Source organism: Mus musculus, chromosome 14, assembly GCF_000001635.26.
Source record: "Mus musculus strain C57BL/6J chromosome 14, GRCm38.p6 C57BL/6J".
Classification (NCBI taxonomy): domain Eukaryota; kingdom Metazoa; phylum Chordata; class Mammalia; order Rodentia; family Muridae; genus Mus; species Mus musculus.
In genome coordinates, this window is record NC_000080.6 from 45,234,325 (window position 1) to 45,252,456 (window position 18,132).

At 37.4% G+C, this 18,132-nt stretch overlaps 1 protein-coding gene across 3 annotated transcripts in view; it reads left to right on the forward strand.

The window, feature by feature from the left end:
• Gpr137c (G protein-coupled receptor 137C) overlaps positions 1 to 18,132 on the forward strand; it is a 63,051-nt gene that overhangs the window by 14,640 nt on the left and 30,279 nt on the right. For 2 of the 3 annotated variants that reach the window (XR_874367.3, NM_027518.2), the window contains exons 2-3: positions 9,831 to 9,874; positions 11,964 to 12,192. The exons of the other annotated variant lie outside the window; for it this stretch is intronic. Coding sequence is in view for 1 of the 2 variants with exons in the window: in NM_027518.2 (NP_081794.2) it covers positions 9,831 to 9,874; positions 11,964 to 12,192 (273 nt within the window). In the remaining variant the exon portion in view is untranslated. The remainder of the gene's footprint in view (positions 1 to 9,830; positions 9,875 to 11,963; positions 12,193 to 18,132) is intronic. 3 annotated transcript variants of the gene reach the window in all.

Genomic DNA, 18,132 nt, shown 5'->3' on the forward strand with positions numbered 1-18,132 from the left:
CACATAGAGCAAATACCTGCCAGAGTAAAGACGGGTATTCTCCCAAGGAACTAGAGGGAGAGATTTGTTGATTTACCTCACAAGCCAGTATTGTTTATCCCTATTTTACCTGCCCTAGAATGATACTGATTCTTCTGGCTCATGTAGCTTTGACAATTCTGAAATGTTTCTCAGCTCCTTGCTCCTGGCTTGGGGGTAATTTAACTTGGTAGTCATAAATTGTGATGAGTTTCCAAGATCACCATTAGACTTGGTGTTCTATTAGAAAGACTCACAATTTTGCTCTTTAGAACAGTGAAAAGATACAGATTAAGTTCTGTCAGGGGTAAGCCACATGGCTATAAAGTCTATGCTCTACAGTTCTTTCCTAATGAAACTTCAAAAAAAAAAAAGAGAGAGAGAGAAACTTCACAGGATATACTTTAACTCATTTGGCAACAAGTTGTAACGACACACCTGAATTGCTATCTACCAAGAAGAGACTTAGACATTACCAGGGGTTTGCCAGGTAAGCAGCTTCTATCTAACATACAACTAAAATTCTAGACTCTGAGGGAAAGGTCCAGGATATAATATAAACCATATTATTTTTACAGTTATTTATACCCATATCTTTTAGGAAATGATGGGAACCCTCTTGAAATCCAGTTGACAATTGACAGAATGGGCCGGTCTTACAAGCAGGCTTTCTGAGCAGTGTATAAACACTTACACAGGCATGTGCATGCACACAGCACTTACTTCCTTTCTAGACTCGAAATTTTGTTTTTGTGTCCTTCCACATCCTTTTTAAACTCATGGGTTTATACTTTTCATGAGAGCATCTTTGTTGTCTTAGTTTCCTTTTTTAGGTAAAAAATATATAAGTCTATTCAATATTCATCTGGAAAGTTATTGTAACGCTTCAGTTTGATTATATAAAATCATTTTAAGCAACTTTTTATTAATCACTTTGTTTTCATTTCAAATGTTTTGCCCCCTTCCTAGTCTCCCCTCCACAAAACCTCCACCCCATTTCCCTCCCCTTTGCCTCTAAGAGGGTGCTCCACCACCCACCCACTCCCACCTCACCCCTCCAGCATACCCTTTCTCTGGGGCATCAAGCCTCCACAGGACCAAGCACCTCCCCTCCCACTGATGCCTGAGGAGGTAGTCCTCTGCTACATATGTAGCAGGAGCCATGGACCGGCCCATGTATAAGCTTTAGTCCCTGGGAGCTCTGAGGGGTCTAGTTAATTGATACTGTTGTTCTTCCTATGGGGTTGCAATTCCCTTCAGCTCTTTAAGCAACTTTAAAGGAGAGAAAAACTTTTTAAGAACACAGTATATCTAGATTCCTAACCAAGATGCAAGAAGACATTATTATATCCTAGAAAGAAGAAAATGAAAATATAAAGAAAAATAGAAGACAGAAGCTCTTTTATAAATATATGATTGACATGGAAAAGAAGATATTCAGCTTAAAGCTGAAGTCGCTGAAAGCTCATAATCCTTGTGTTGTCAACAGCATTGGTAAGCTTGGGACTAATGCACTGTTCTGCACAGGAATTTGAGCAGTTGAGATGGAGACTGGAGATAACTGCTTCTGTGAGAAAATTCTACATAGTTAGATATGTATGCCTAGCTATTCACCATGGAAAAGAGATTATATTTATCATGATTCATTTTAGCATGAATTCTAAATTTTATACAGATAGGCTCTCTGGTAAAATTTTTATTTCAGTTTAACAAAAGTGAGAAAAATTCCACAGGAAAGTGCTTGTCCCATAAGTATTTCAGCATTTAAACTATCTTCAAAGCATCATGCCCTACATGCCAGAGGGAAATATAAACAGTACATACCTCCTGGTTAAATGTTAGGCCATTCAGTATGAGGAAAGAGAATACCATGGACTAGTATAAACAAACTTAAGAATAACAAAAAATTACTTCACCGTTCTGCAGACTGGAAAGTCCATGGCTCTGGCAGACTTGTCTAGTGAGGGCCCTCTTTGGAGCATAGACAGTGACCGACTTCCCACTGTAACCTCAGGCATAGAAGACAATGGAACCCTCTGTGAAGCCTCTGTTACATGAACACTATGTCTTCATTTATGAGGACTACATCAGTGTGATCTAAGCATGCCCCAGTTGCCTCCTAGCACCTTCACATTGAGGGTTAATTAGTATCTTAACAAACATTTGGGGAAATGTAAGCATTCAGACCATGACACCATCTTCTAACTTCGGGTACTTACAATAGTAAACTTATATAGGATATATTCACACATAAAATATTCTAAATCATCTCCCCTCTGAGAAACGAAAGTAGAATTCAAACATCTGCATTTTAAGATGGAAACTGCTTCAGATTGCACTTGAATATTATAAGGCAAAATTAATAATAATATTTAAATCTTTATTAATCACCAAACCCTGTATCAGTACTTTTTTTTAAATATTTTCTCTATTGACATATGTACTTTGAGCAAACAGCCTCGTACCTGCTTACCTTTCACTTTCTCACCCTTCTTTCTGTTGAACTGAACTGACATACTATTTACAATCCTAAACTTCAGATAATCTGCATAAAGCATGTGTTAGTATGTTTTATGAATTATCTTAACTATCTTAACAAATTGTATATAATTGTTAAGCATATGTTTTTCCAGTAACTGTATTTTCACTCAGGATTAGATCTTGTTAGATGTAGTTGCAAAATATTAGGAGTCTATTGATATTAATACCATAGTGTTGTTTTTAATATTCCTATAATAAAAATATTATTTAACCACAGATTAAATGATGCATTGAAATATATTCTGCAAGTCCAGGTGGTAAGTGACTTTTAAATCCGTTTTATCTAGCACAAATCCCTCTTAGACCCATTATTCCTTAATATGAATTACCCTTCTAAACCAGCCCCCACTCTCCTCTTGATAAGATCTTTTTAATGGCCTGTTCTGAACTGTGGCTATTCCCAGATGGCTCTTAGTGGCTTTTGTAGCAGGGAGACAGTAAGTCTATCTTATGCTTCTCAGTACTCTTCACTGATGTTATGCCTTCATCTCCTCTCTGAAGTCTATGCCATTTGATTAGGTCATTGTTGAGTATAATAACCTGTACCTCCTTGGGTGAATCAGCACTTTTGTCTTGCCTTGTCTCCCTTGTTAGAGGACCTTTTTCTTTTTCATTTTCTTTTTCTTTTTTCTTCTCTTTTATTGGATACTTTTAAATTTTACATTTCAAATTTTTATCCCCTTTCCCGGTTTCCCCTTCATAAGCCCCCTATCCCATCCCCCATTGCCCCCCCACTTCTATGAGGGTGCTCACCCACCCACCCATTCCTGCCTCCCCACCCTGGCATTCCCCTACACTGGGGCATTGAGCCTTCACAGGACCAAGGGCCTCTCTCCTTCCATTGATGTCTGGCAAGGCCATCCTTGCATCTGGAGCTCTGGGTCATTCCATGTCTACTCTTTGGTTGGTGGCTTAGTCCCTGGGAGCTCGGGGGTGCTGGTTGGTTGATATTGTTGTTCTTCCTATGGGGATGCAAACCCCTTCAGTTAATGAAAGAGGACCATTGTCAAAGCCCATGTTTGTTAGCCACCAAGCACCTCAATTCAGTGTTTTCCCAGATGTTTCCATTTCTGTTTAAACTATCTATTAACACAGCCTTACCTTGAAATGGTTCTTTAAAATGGAGCTGTTCTTTCTAACCAGTGTTTTCTCTCTTTTCTCCTAGACTTCTTCAATTCATTTACCTGTTTCCCACCTCCATCCCTCTGGTTATCTTACCCCTTCTTTCTCTGTTCCATGTTATTTTTCATCTCTTGACATTTTGCTTTGCCAGACGAGGGCAGTCAGTCATCAGAAGAAATTCTTCTCTTGAGTAGTTTCCACAGCTTAGAGTTCTAAATCAGTACATGAAGACAGCCTCGTTAAACCTGAACATTCTATAGTAACAGCTGCTTTTCCCTATTCAATTATTTTAGTTTTAAACAAATCTTGATGGCTATGTCTGCTGTCTACTGCATCTGTGCACCTTAACATATTCTTTTAAATACTTCTATTTATATTATTCATGTTCCAAGCACTTAAATCAAACATTCTTCTCCAGATTATACTTTTATATTGAATAGACTTTTATAGAAAAATAAAAAAGAATCCATTTGCCAAATTTTTAATCCCACTTTATATCAAAATATCTCAATCCGTAGTGTCAATTTCTCATTTATTACCTTTGCTTATTTGTAAGCAGACATGTGTATATAAGTACATGGGGGAGGGGGATATGTTATATATGACGATCAGAGAACAACCTACAGGAATCTGTTCTTTCTTGTATTATGCAGTCCCCATGACAGGTAACTTTAACCACAGAGCCATCTCCCTAGCCCTCAAATGTTTTTAATGAAGTGATAATTTATAAATTATTTTCAATGTTCTATATAGACCTCTTAAGTGTATCTTCCTTCTTGTGTGTATTTCTTCAGCTGAATTGTTCTGCTGGAGTAGTCCGGCTTTCCTTCCTCTCTTCTCCACTTTCTACCTCACCCTTTCTTTTTAGTTCATTTCTACAAAAAGATTTTAGATCAGAAACATGAAGGGCCTTTTTTTTACCCTGCTTGAAATATAACAGAGTACCTGTCAACATTTTTATACTATGCCAAAAGAAACGTAAGACTCATAGGTCAGAGAAAAGGGCCATTAATTACTCTAGTCTTTTAAAAACAGCTACCCAGGCAGGGCTTTATGTCAGGTCTCTGGGCTCCAATCCATAAGGCAACACTGTGAGGGACCAGAATCACCTGCCCACGCACTAGGGTATGATGCAGAGGAACCCTTTTTGCAAGGTATTAGTGACATACCAGTCACCCAACCAAATGCTACTTTGTTCATCATTTTTTACTTTTCATGAAATTGCACAAGGGCTATACTTCCCTTTAACTCTAAATCATCCTGCCGGTCTCTGTGACTGATCTAATCCTGTTCCTCTTCCTTGCCTTAGCACTCTTGTTTGTCATCCTTATGCTTTTTAAATCCTGTTAAATATGAAGATACCACAGATAGTCTCATCTTTGTTCCTCATGCATCTGCTACTTGAGTTTCAGTTGTCAGCTCTGCAGGTATCTATACTTTCCTTCATACATTCTAAAACTCGACATCTTTGTATCTATTTAGATGTGATAAATTTTAAAAATAAAAGTGAAGCCCATGGTCTGATTTATTTCGTTTATTAGTTGGTCCTTCATTCTAATAGTTCTTTAAATTGAAAAGTGAGTAACGAACCAGGCAGTGGTGGCACATACTTTTAATCCTAGCTCTCGGGAGGCAGACGCAGGCTGACATCTTGAGTTTGAGGACAACCCCATTTACAGAGTGAGTTCCAAGACAGCCAGGGCTACACAGAACTTTGTTAAGAAAGCCAACAACAAATAACAACAAACTATTAACAGTTATGGTAAGATGACCCCAAGCCTAGCCACCTGAGTTCAATTCCCAGAACCCATGTGGTGGAAGGAGAGACTCAACTCCCACAAGTTGTCCTCTCACTTCTATGCACATGTCATGGCACATGTATACCAACATGCTCATACACACAAATAAATGTGATTTTTAAAGTTAAATTTTTTAACCTGAGAAAATGATTTTGTAGATTCAGTAATATCAATGGTATTTAATGAAACAAATTTACCTCATTTCACTCCATTTTCAATAGTCACAGAAGAATCACCCAAATAGAATCATTACAGTTTGTAACAGGCTAAACAGTACTCCTCTAGCACTCTATATAAGATCTCTGTGTAGATGACCTGCCCTTCCAGCCTCAAATTCTTCCATCTTTCCAAACTTCCCCATACTACACCATAACACCAAAGTACTTGCTTTGACTTGAATACATTGATCATTTAAAAAGAATATTTTCTGAACTCCTGCTATAAAGCAAGCATTGTGCTATAAAGTGAGGCTATAGATCTAAGTAAATTGTGAGTTTTCTCAAGAAGCAAGTAAATACGGAAATAAATTTCATGGAATATGATTAGTAATGTAATGACATGAGTACTCTCTTTCCCTGAGGCACTTAACCAGACAATAAAAAGTGTGGTGAAATTTGTTACATGATCATAAAGTACCTTTCCAAATGAAGTACAAATATGTCTGAAGATATACAAAATTGAACCTCTTATTGAGAATTTTTATATATTTCAGATGGATCATAAAATTGAAGGCAGGAACTAAAAGAATATAAGGTGGGGTAGAAAACCTTTCATTCAAATGCACACATATTAAAGTCTGTGCACTTTTTCCTGGGATGGTATTATGAGATTTACAAAGACAATGCTGTACTGTAACTCACTCAGACAAGAGTCAATTGTAGATATTAAAACTAGTAAATCTTTGAAGGATAAGATAATTACAAAGTTTTAAATACACCTACATGTAACACTTGCTAGTTACAATGTAGAAAATAGTTACCAACAGTGGGAAAACCTTACAGATTCTACCTCAACTAGTTAATCAGCTCGTTAGCAAGGTAGGAATTGAACAAAACACCATCATGAGTCACTGATGAAAAGGGTTCTTCATCATCACTTCTGTGGCATTCCAGCTGAAAAGCATAAATCCAGTCATAAGTAAACAGCCAAAACATCCAAGGTGGAGAAGCATATCAAGTGGATATGCTGAAGAGGTAAGGGAGAAGAACCACAAAAGTTTTGAGTAATATTGCAAAAGACAAAGGTATAATAGATTAAAAGACACTAAGCAAAGCCAGGGGGCTAGGAGGTAAAGATCCATGCCACCAAGCCAAATGACAAGAATTGCATCCCCAGAACCCACATCATGGACAGAGAAAACAGATTCCAATAAGTTATCCTTTGACATGCACATGCGTACCATGGAACCCTCATGCCCATACATATACAGGACAAAGTTAAAGAAAAGTGTAAGAGACTAAACACTAAATAATGCATTTGATGCATAATTCCTGATTTTTCACCATAAAGGCATTATTGGGATAACTGAAAAATATTAGTAAGGCCCAAACATTGCACAATAATACTGTGTCTGCTTTTGATCCTACCACTCACAAATCAGAGGCAGATGGATTTCTATGAGTTTCAGGCCACCCTCTTTTAAATAAAGAATTGTAGCCAGTCAGGGATACATTGTGACACAGTATCTTTACAAACAAAAAGGACTAGGAGCACATGTTGCTCTGGGGTCAGTGCCAAGCACCACAACCATCCAGAATGCTATTTCCAAGGGTCTCACCACTCAACTGCTGACCTCTATAGGCACCAGGCATACACATGGCCCACATACACTCACTACAAAAAAAATACTAAAAATAACTTTAAAAAAACAATTGTTTCAGCATTGAATTTTATATTAATGACGCTGAAGAGGTAGTTCACCACATAACAGCACTTGCTGCTCCTATGGAGGACCTAGGACCATGTCTTCACTCACAACCATCAGTGAACCTAGTTTCATGGGGTGTGATGCCCTCTTCTGGCCTGTACAGGTACTACACATGCAGACAAAATAAATCTTTAAACTTTATATTTGTAATTGTGTTGTGGATGCATGTGAATTTACTTTTAAAAGGAAATGTACAATGACATATTTAGAGGTAAATATACAACTCAGTATTATGTCTTAATATTTTACATAGAACATGATATAGCAACATTCACAAAAAACAAAAATGTAGAAGCTACATACATGTCTAATGATGAGTGAATACATAAATTAATATACATAATTTCCTTCCTAAGACTGACTATTCATATCTATCTATATATACATATTATACATGCATACATACATATAGTATTTGTGTATTATATACATTATAATTACATATATGTGAGTAAATATACATTGTATATGTGTATAATATATACACATATACATAGACATGTGCATATCTGTATATACACATATATGTATAGCCTTAGGAAATAAATTCTGACACATGAATCTTAAAAGCATCTTCTAAATGAAATAAATCACAGGATTATTACTGGATAAATCTAGTTATATAATTGGGAGTTAAATTTATAGATACTGAAAATAAAATGGTTGTAAGAGGTTGGAAATAAGAAAAATGGGGATTTTTTAATGGGCTTGACAAATGGAAAAGTTATTGAGGCTAGTGGTGATGGCTGCACAGCAGTATAAGAGTACCTAATTCCACTGGAGCTGATATTTTTACATGGAAACACTGTAATTTATATATATATATATATATATATATATATATATATATATATATATATATATACACACACACATATATATGTGTGTGTGTGTGTGTGTATATATATATATATATATATATATATATATATATATATATATTCACACACCACAATTTCAAAACTAAATCATTTGGGCACAGAAAAGGAAAGGAGATAAATGGAAGAGTTATCTTCTAAAGAAGTAGATGGAAAGTTACAGTGGACTTAGAGAAATCAATTAAAAAACTCTTGAAATAATCCGTTGTGGTAATGAAGACAGAAAATGGATGAATCTGAGAATGATGTAAGGAGAGCAGTTAATGGGATAATATCTCAGGCTCTGCCATACATTGACCTTTTGGTACATATTGGTGTGTTAGGCGAATGCAGTAGCTATGACTAGGTCTAAACACCCATCTGCTGAGGACCAATTCCTCTTCGTAACTTTCCTCTAAGAAGCCCTGCCTTGCTCTATAATCTCCCTTACTTCTTACCCTTTCCTGAATTCATTCTCATTCTTGTTTCTAAATTTTATGATAGTCCTCTGCCTTTTTACCCCAATATATCAAAATAGGTGGTTTATCGTTTGCAGTGAGTTTCTACAAAGTATAAGTAGCAATTATATTTATGACTCTTTGACACCTTGCACAGGGCTGGGTTTTCCCCACTGTTTTGTTTTCTTTTGTCTTGGTTTTGAGACAGTCTAACTATGTAACTCAGGCTAGCCTGAAACCCTGCGTCATTCTGCCTCTGCCCCAGCTTCCCACTTGCTGGGATTACGGGATATGCCACCATATCAAAAACATGAAGTTGTGGTAAGTTCTCAAGAAGTAGTAGAGTGAAGTCAGTAAGTCCCTGAGCATTTTACAGTAGTTGTGTGCATAACATTCTGGGTTTTCTCTGATTTCAGACCACCAAAACTCATGCCATATTTCATTATCCTGTAACTAGTCTTCCCATTTTAATTCTTTACTCCCTCTACGTATGCCTATATGTTAATACCAGATTAGTGGAACACCATGCTTTGGAATATCTATAGAAATGTTCAATACCTTCCCACTGTCTAAAAAATATAGCTCAACTTTACTAGTAAGAAAATGATCTTTGGGGAATATAGCCCTACTGATATTAACAAGCTCTATTTTAGAACAAAACGCAACTAATAAGAAGTTTAGGGTAGGAGTTAGAGAAATGGCTCAGTCGTTTAAGAGGATATGGGTCCAGTTCCCAGCATCTCCATATCTCATTGGCTCACAGCTCTCATGATCTGATGTCCTCTGGTCTTTAAAGTTGCCTGGCACAGACATGCATGCAGACAAAATAGCCATTCACATAAAATTGGACTAATTTATTTTTTTTTTAATATTTAGGATAGATGGCAAGCCATCCACCATAGAATTTGCTTTGTAGAAAAAGTTCACACCTATTTAAACTAACAATTTTGTGTGATATTTAAAGTAGAAATTTAAGTATTTGGATATCTTTTTTCTTCACAGTAATTCAGCTGAAAGCATTGAACTTTATTGGAAGCACAAAGTCAAAGTAAATTGAAAAATATCTGTATTACACTTGTTTTCAAAACTCTTTATGCTCTCTTTATAGGTGATATGTAAAGTCAGATGTGCCACTGAACTTGACAAACACAAGTAAGTTTCATGAATGTCAGATTATATGTCTTAAAGATCTGTGATTGTAATTTACTTACTTATTTTATGTTTATATTAGTGTTTTGCCTGCATGTATATCTGTGCAACACATGTATGAGTTACAGGCAGTTATGAGCTGTCATGTGGGTGTTAGAAATCTAACCAGGTCTGGAAGAGCAGTCAGTGCCCTTAGCTGTTAAACCATCTCTCCAGTCTCCTACCCCAAGTAAGGATTTTTAACAGTCGGTTGATTAAAGGCGAAAGGAGGGAATTGCTGAGGGTGCCTTTTCAGTCTTACAGAAAATTGAGTCATTGGTCAGTTCAAAGGAAATAAGCACAGTAGATAACTTTCTCCCTTCAGCCATGATGATTGCCATGAGGCTCACGATCATGCCCTCCCTCCCTCTCTCCCTCCCTCCATCTTTCTTTCTCACTATTATCCCCTCCTTCCCCTCCTGGCTCCTCCTTTCTTCTTCTTGCCACACTGTGTGTCCACATATGCAAAAGCTAATGCGTATCAGTTTCCTGAGCTAAGCAGTGTTTCTGTACTGGTTACTCTCTGCAAAGGGAACAGAACGTGAGTCCAGAGACCTGAGTCTCAGACCCAGTTCTCCTAACTCAACTCTTCTGTGCTTTGGCTTCCTAAACTATTCTGATTCATGACGTAAGATAATTTCAAGGTCATTTTTTTATTTTAAAGTTCTAAAGCTATTCTCTTATCATTCAGTTCAACATTTCACCACATGCTGTAGCACAGGCTGTAATCCCAACACTGGGCAGACTGAAGTAGGAAGACAATTTGGACTGCATAGCAAGACCCTCTCAAAAGTGTTGTTTCATGGAACCTTTCAAACTATTTTTTTTTTTACTTCACTTGTATATTCAAAGTTTTCTTATTACTGATTACAGGTTACTTTCCACTTAGCTTCTATAAATTATCTCCAAGGGTTGAAAGCAATCCAAAGTAGAAGATGCTAGAATGCAGATGTGTTTGGCCTGGGGTGGTTTTCACAAGATTGCTGTTAACCACTACTCGGTACAGACCTTCCTTCCAGGGGGTTTTAGATGAGTGCTTAGGAACGGCGCGTTCTGTTCCTGTGTTCTTTTTTGGTCAAGTTTGAAACATGTTTGCTATAGATAATCAGGTCATGGGCTCAAACATTGTTTAAAACTATTTCCCATAGCTCTTAAAATTGATGAATTAATTAGACACAGCATATTAATTTCCTAGACAAATTTTAAGACTTGGTAATTATTAGAATAGGAAGGCCAATGCAAATGCACTCCATAGTTATAAAAATGAAAAAAAAATCATGATTCCCCATAATGGTGTTAAAATGGCTCAAAATTTTTTTCAAAGCCAGAAATCAATATTTATTTTTATACATGAGATTATTTATAAGGTAATGACTGCCTCTGACTCCCAAGTGCTGGAATTAAAGGTATGTGCCACCATGCCCGGCTGAATCTGTGCATCTTGAAATAGTTCTTATACTAAGTTCATAATGGCTAGCATGCCAAGTAACTATGGGAGATTATTAAATTTGTGTTTAATGAAATTATAAGCATTTTAAGCTGAAAGAATTCCTTTTTATTGGCATTTTTATTAGATATTTTCTTCATTTACATTTCAAATGCTATCCAGAAAGTCCCCTATATCCTCCCCCTACCCAGCTCCCCTATCCTCCCACTCCCACTTCTTGGCCCTGGCATCCCCTGTACTGGGACATATAAAGTTTGCAAGACCAAGGGGCCTCTCTTCTCAATGATGGCCAACTAGGCCATCTGCTACATATGCAGCTAGATACACGAGCTCCGGGGGGTAATGATTAGTTCATATTGTTGTTCCACCTATAGGGTTGCAGTTCCCTTCAGCTCCTTGGGTACTTTCTCTAGCTCCTCCATTGGGGGCCCTGTGTTCCATCCAATAGCTGATTGTGAGCATCCACTTCTGTATTTGCCAGGCACTGGCATAGCCTCACAAGAGACAGCTATATCAGGGTCCAAGCCGAAAAAATTCTTGTCCCTGAAATAACACTAATTTCTCAATAGCTTTATAAACATCAGATAAACTATTTTTTTCTTTCAGAATTCTACTGCATTTGGGCTTTATACTGGCAAGCCTCCTCTTCTTAGCAGTGAACTTGACCTGTGCAATGCTAGTCCACGGAGATGTCCCAGAAAATCAATTGAAATGGACTGTGTTTATTCGAGCACTAATTAACGATAGCCTGTTTATTCTCTGTGCCATCTCTTTAGTTAGCTACATATGCAAAATTACAAAAATGTCATCAGCAAATGTCTACCTCGAATCAAAGGTAAGTATAGTTCTTAAATGTGCCTGAAAGCCTAATTTTAAATCCTAATCCTAAGGATCATACCTTAATGGGAAATTGTTGTTGCTTTCTAAGAGTACTCTGGAGAGCATTTTTACCATGAAAAATAACTGTAGCAATTAAAAGATGTTCAAATTGGCTGTGAGCATAGCCTTCAACAGCTAAAACATCTCCCCAGCCCAAATTTCAGGTCTTCCTAAACAGTTGGGTGTTTTTCTGTGACTCTGCATTGGAGGATAATCAAATGAAGTAAACTAGAACAAATGTGAATGAATCAACTGCATCTCACTCTCCTCCTGGGACAGTGCTTGGAAGCATTCAGGATGGACCAGTACTTGACACACATGTGGTCACAGGCTTTCCTATAGTATAGACCCTAACAAAACTAGGCTGTCTCAAACCCCTGGATAGCATTGTTTACCTTTATACCAAAGTTGGGAAGGCACCAAAATCCACATGATGTGTGCCCAGACAGACCTTGAGGGTTTTATGCTGTTAAGTCCCTATGAGGTTGTCTAAAACACAGAAGCTCTGCAGCAGGGCTTCTGCTGCCTCCATGTGTGCTGTGTATCTGAGACAGGATCAAGCATGCTTCCTTTTGAGGAGAAGAAAATTATGAAAGTGTTGAAGACGCAAACATAGAGTCAGAAAGTGATAAAATATGAAGCCTTTTTAAGTAACAAAAGTCAAGGCTTGTTCCAAATAGAAAAAAGTATAACACTATAGAATGAACTTAAGATTGTGTCCAGTAAGAGCAGTAGTATTACCATAAAACGTGCTTATCAGATTATGTGTACATACACTTGGGTTAACAGAGTACTATACCAAGGAGATAAAATCTTGTTTATTTGTGTGATGGTTAAGAAGTGATATTTCACTCTATATTATGAAGTCCATATGGCACTTGAAACTGTCATGTGTTTTCCATATGATACTTGAAACAGTCAAGCTTTTTCCATGTGGTACTTGAAACAGTCATGCCTTGTTTCTTTTTCTTGTTTTAAAAATTAAGTAGCTGTTGTCACTAATGAAGAGCCATGGAAGTTTCTAATATTGATAACTGACAGTGTCATTGGATAGAGATTGTTTTATCACAGTATATATATGGCATTGAGTATGAGTTTGTAGCTATGTAGATATTGGAGTATAGATACATATCTGAATATATCACATGTATATATGTATCATATATAGATGTATATTCTGAAAGAACTTATATAATTTTGTGTTCTCAACCACATTCAGGTAGGTAGGTAGGTAGGTAGATAGACAGACAGACAGACAGACAGACAGATCTTTATAAATCTTTTAAAGTGACTTATAATCACTCCCCAGAAGACTCTCTGCTGCATCCAGGCAGCGCATAATCTTGCTTTTACTTTCTCCCTGTAAGATCACTAGCCTCATTTGTGTGGTTTTTTTTATTGTCCTCTAACATGCAGTAATGGCTGTTTCAGTCAACCAATGCCTTAAATGATCAACCAATCAATGCCAATCAATCCACTGCTGCCAGTTTCACATCAGCTTTCTCAGCAGCTCCAAGAGTGTTTTCTTAAGGCTCAGACTCAGTCTTGTACTTTCCTCTTTCTAGTCTTCTTCCTTTACATATATTGTGATACTAATCTCTCAGACGAATCATATGTACCATATTTTCAAATGGCATGTAGTATGCCTCCTGCCCCTACATCCTTGAACCACATCATCCGGAATTGCCTCCCCCATTTCATGTGCTCTGTACATGTTCCTCTCTTCCTCAGCCTTAGAGACCTCATTTAACCCAGTCTCTGCTCTCAGTCTCTGCAACCAAATCTAGACAAGCTGCCTGACTATCTGACTTGTGCTGAACTTTGGTGTCTGGGAGCTCTTGCCACTTTCTGTACACATATTGTGTACGCATATATGTAGGCTCTAAGTACAGTGAAGCCACTACCCCTTCTGTATCTTTGCAAGGCTTTAGAATGTAAACACGTTTGTCTCGTAAACTAACATGGGTAAGACAGTTAACTGAGAAGCAGTTGAGTCTCTAGGATCGTGGTGCCTGGGCTTTACCAACACATAATTTAACCTCTCTGAAACTGTCTCCATAGCAGTGCAACAAAGATGAGACAGTATTATGTGGGAAATCACAACATCTGATCTGGCACTAAAAATAGAAACGTTAGCTGTTATTATCGTTATCATTATTCTTTGGCATAGTTCATAGGGAACTTATTAGAAAATTTGAACAAAATTTTTAGATAGCAGTTTGGGGAAAGGTTGTTGTTGTAGGAAATCCGGCAACAGGTTGTTCTTGATATGTATGTTTGTTTTGTTTTGTTTTAACTTTCCCTAATATTGTTCATTAGCTGGTTTTATCCCCACCAGGTCAGCAATCTTCAGCCTGACTGTTAAAGCTTGGCAATATGAAAGAATATAATTTCATAGTTTTAAAAGAAGCAGCAGTGACTGTGTGTAGCTCAGCAGCAAGGAGCTTGCTCAGTACACAAGGCCTTGGGTTTCATCTCCAGCACTGAACAAACAAGCAGCAATAATGTTACCAGGATACTTATATTTAGAACCTGGATCAAATATAACTTTATGCCCTTCTTCTTCACTATACCCTAGTAAAGAATCTTATTAAAAATAGGACTGTATAACACTTTGTTATATATCAAAATTTAACTCTTGTCTGATAGCCGTTGAAGTCATTTTTTATTTTTAAATATCAACTTCTAAATTGTTACTTATCTTCACAAAATTGGACTAAGGGTTTTAGTAATTTGATCTGCAACTCCTTTTATAGGGAAGGCATTTAAGAGTCTTTCACGTTCATTTTTTTAACACTTAATTTATATGTCGAGCAGCTGTAGCGGTACTGTGGTTTGATTCTCTTTTACAAAGAGGATTTTTACCTGCTTTGAAAATAGTAATTACATAGGTAGCAGAGGATGCCTTAGCTGGCCATCAATGGGAGGAGAGGCCCTTGGTCTTGCAAAGATTCTATGCCCCAGTACAGGAATGCCAGGGCCAGGAAGCAGGAGTGGGTGAGTTGGGGAGCAGGGCAGGGGGAGGGTATAGGGGACTTTCAGAGAGGAAACTAGGAAAGGGGATAGCATTTGAATTGTAAATGAAGAAAATATCAAATAAAAAAAATAAAAATAAAATAATAAAATAAAATAGTAGTTACCAAGAGCCAGGGATGGTAGTACATCTTTAATCCCAGCACTTTGGAGACAGGTGCAGGTGGATCTCTAGTTTGAGGCCAGCCTAAACTATGTGATGAGGCTCTGCTGTTAAAAAAAAAAAAATGTTACCTAGAATTTGAATCATTTATTTCTGTGCCTTCGTTGTTTTCCTTGGTTGGTTGGTTGGTTGGTTGGTTGGTTGGTTGGTTGGTTGGTTGGTTTAATTTCTTACATACTTATGGGTACCACCACTTTGTTCTATACGTACGTGCTTATGTAAGCTATAGACATTATTTTATAAACTAATGCAGGTAGAACAGTATGATTCCTCAAGAACTGTTTGGTGTTTCTCATAACCTTATATTAGTGTAGCAATACTGCTTGCTTAACACAAACAAGGAGAGAAGGGAGAAGGGACAGTGCTTAAGAAGGCAGGCTGCACATGTAGAAGACCAGTGCTCAGAACCCATGTCAGGCAGCTTACAACTGCCTGTTAGCCAAGCTCCAGAAGGATTCAATGCCCCTCTGTTCTCCACAGATACCTGCACCCTCACGTACACACACACACACACACACACACACACACACACACACACACATATCTTTAAAATGAATATTTAAAAAGAAAAAATATTTAGATTTCAACCATGTCTCATGCACTTCGTACTTCCTTACAAGTCAGGGTTGATAACACAGTATCTCAATTAGCTCACCGCAAGAAATTGGAAAATCAGATTTCTGTTTTCTTTAGGACCCCCCAGCTTCCATAAAAAGTTACCAGTTTTACCCTCTGCTTGCTTTTCCACCAAGATAACTGACCTAAAGTTCCTGTATTCTAGGTTGTTGTCAGAATAAATTCTCACCTGCTAGATTCACAAGTTTGTCAGAAATATGACCTGAATGGTGTACAGTCTGTTTCACCTTGTAATATATATTTTGCGCTCAACTCTATCTACATCAGTGTAGTTTTTAATTAAGCCTGAGTAATACCCTGGAATAGTTGCCTTTTTCTGTCCTAGACTGTGACAGACACCATGTTCTGGCCTACATCAAGATATTTAAAAGAATTTTCTTAAAAAGAAGGTTTGTTCTAGGGGCTGGTGCGGCCTCTCCTGGGCTCCTGAGTGTCATCCTCAGTTATGGGTCACTTTCCAGACCCAGCTCCAGGAGATCTGTGCTCTTTCTGACCTCTGCAGGTAGCTACACATACATGTGGTGTATATTCATGCACGCCTACACACATATGAGTAACAATAAAGAGGCTTTGTTCTGGTGAGTGCTAGATGGCTCTGCCATCTTGGCTTGGTGCCGAGCCTGACAACCTGAGTTTGATCCCCACATCCACACGGTGGGAAGAGAGTAAACTGTGCAGTGAGTGGTGTATGTGCTTAAGAAAACACACATTAATAAGTCAATAAGTATTTGAAAACTTTTAAAGTCATCAGTCTGCTGTGTAATGCTGTTGATGGTGTTAACTACACAGACTCTCCAAAAAAAAAAGATTTTCTTTTTCATTTTTAACACCAAAAGGAAAAAAGGTCACCGATTAAAATTCTATCCTCGGGTTAGTATGTCTCCCATTCAGAAACAAACATGTGGTTAGCCCCTATCAATTTTTTAAAGTCCTTATTTTATGGAATTCTGCTCCGGTTCTAACTCTGTCTTATTTCATCTCATTCTTCTCTACCTACAAACATATTCTTAAGTGTATTTTTAACCTCTGTGTACCTCTATAGCTTCTGATTATTTACCACTAGAGAGATGTAAATTTAAAATAAGATGGGACATACCTTTGGGTATGTTAAATTCTTCCTTGGATATGTCTTTTTTTAATTACTACAGAAAGACCTGAGGGACAGTGTATTTTAGGAAGTAGGAGGAAAAACTTGAGCTTGGGAGAGAAGGATGTAAATCCCATTCCTCTGGCTTTGCCTAAGTGTGACCTTGGGCATTTAATAGTCTCTGAGCTTAAATATCCTTAACTTACTTGACGGATCCCTTCACAGCACACAAGAATCAATAGCTTCCGTATGCACAACAGACTTGCTGAGTCAGCAAAAATACCCCCTTCCTCTTTTGTTTTTTAACAATAGCCTCAAAATAAAAAATACCTTGGAATACTCCTAGTGAAGGAAGTGAAAGATGTCTACACTGAAACCTTTAAAGCACTGAAAAAAGAAAGTGAAGACAACACATGACAAAGACAGAAACAAAACTTGCTGTGTTCCGGGATGGCAGATTCGATGTTGTGAAACTAACTACACTATCAAGAGCAGTCTACTAATTCAGAAGAATCCTCACCAAAATTCCAATGGCATTCTTCACAGAAACAGAGAAAACAATTATAAATTCATTTGGTGGCAACACAAAAGACCAAGTAGACAAAACTAAGCAGAAGAAACACAAACAGCGCCATCACATTTCCTACCCTCAAATTACACTACAGAGCCATAGTGATAAAGATATTGTGCTTCAGGAATAAAAGCAAACATGTAGACCAATGGAATACTACAGAAGATCCAGATATAAACTACATAGCTGTGGACATCTAACTTTTGACAAAATTATTTCCTAAATACACTAAAAAAGAGAACCTGGCAAGACTAGATATACACCTATACAATGAAGTTAGATCTCATCTTTTTATCCTGAACAAAAATCAGTACAAAGTGGATCCTTAACTTAAAGCTAGAAACATGGAAACTGCTATAGGAAAACACTTCAGGACATAAGTATAGGCAACAAATTTCTAAGTAAA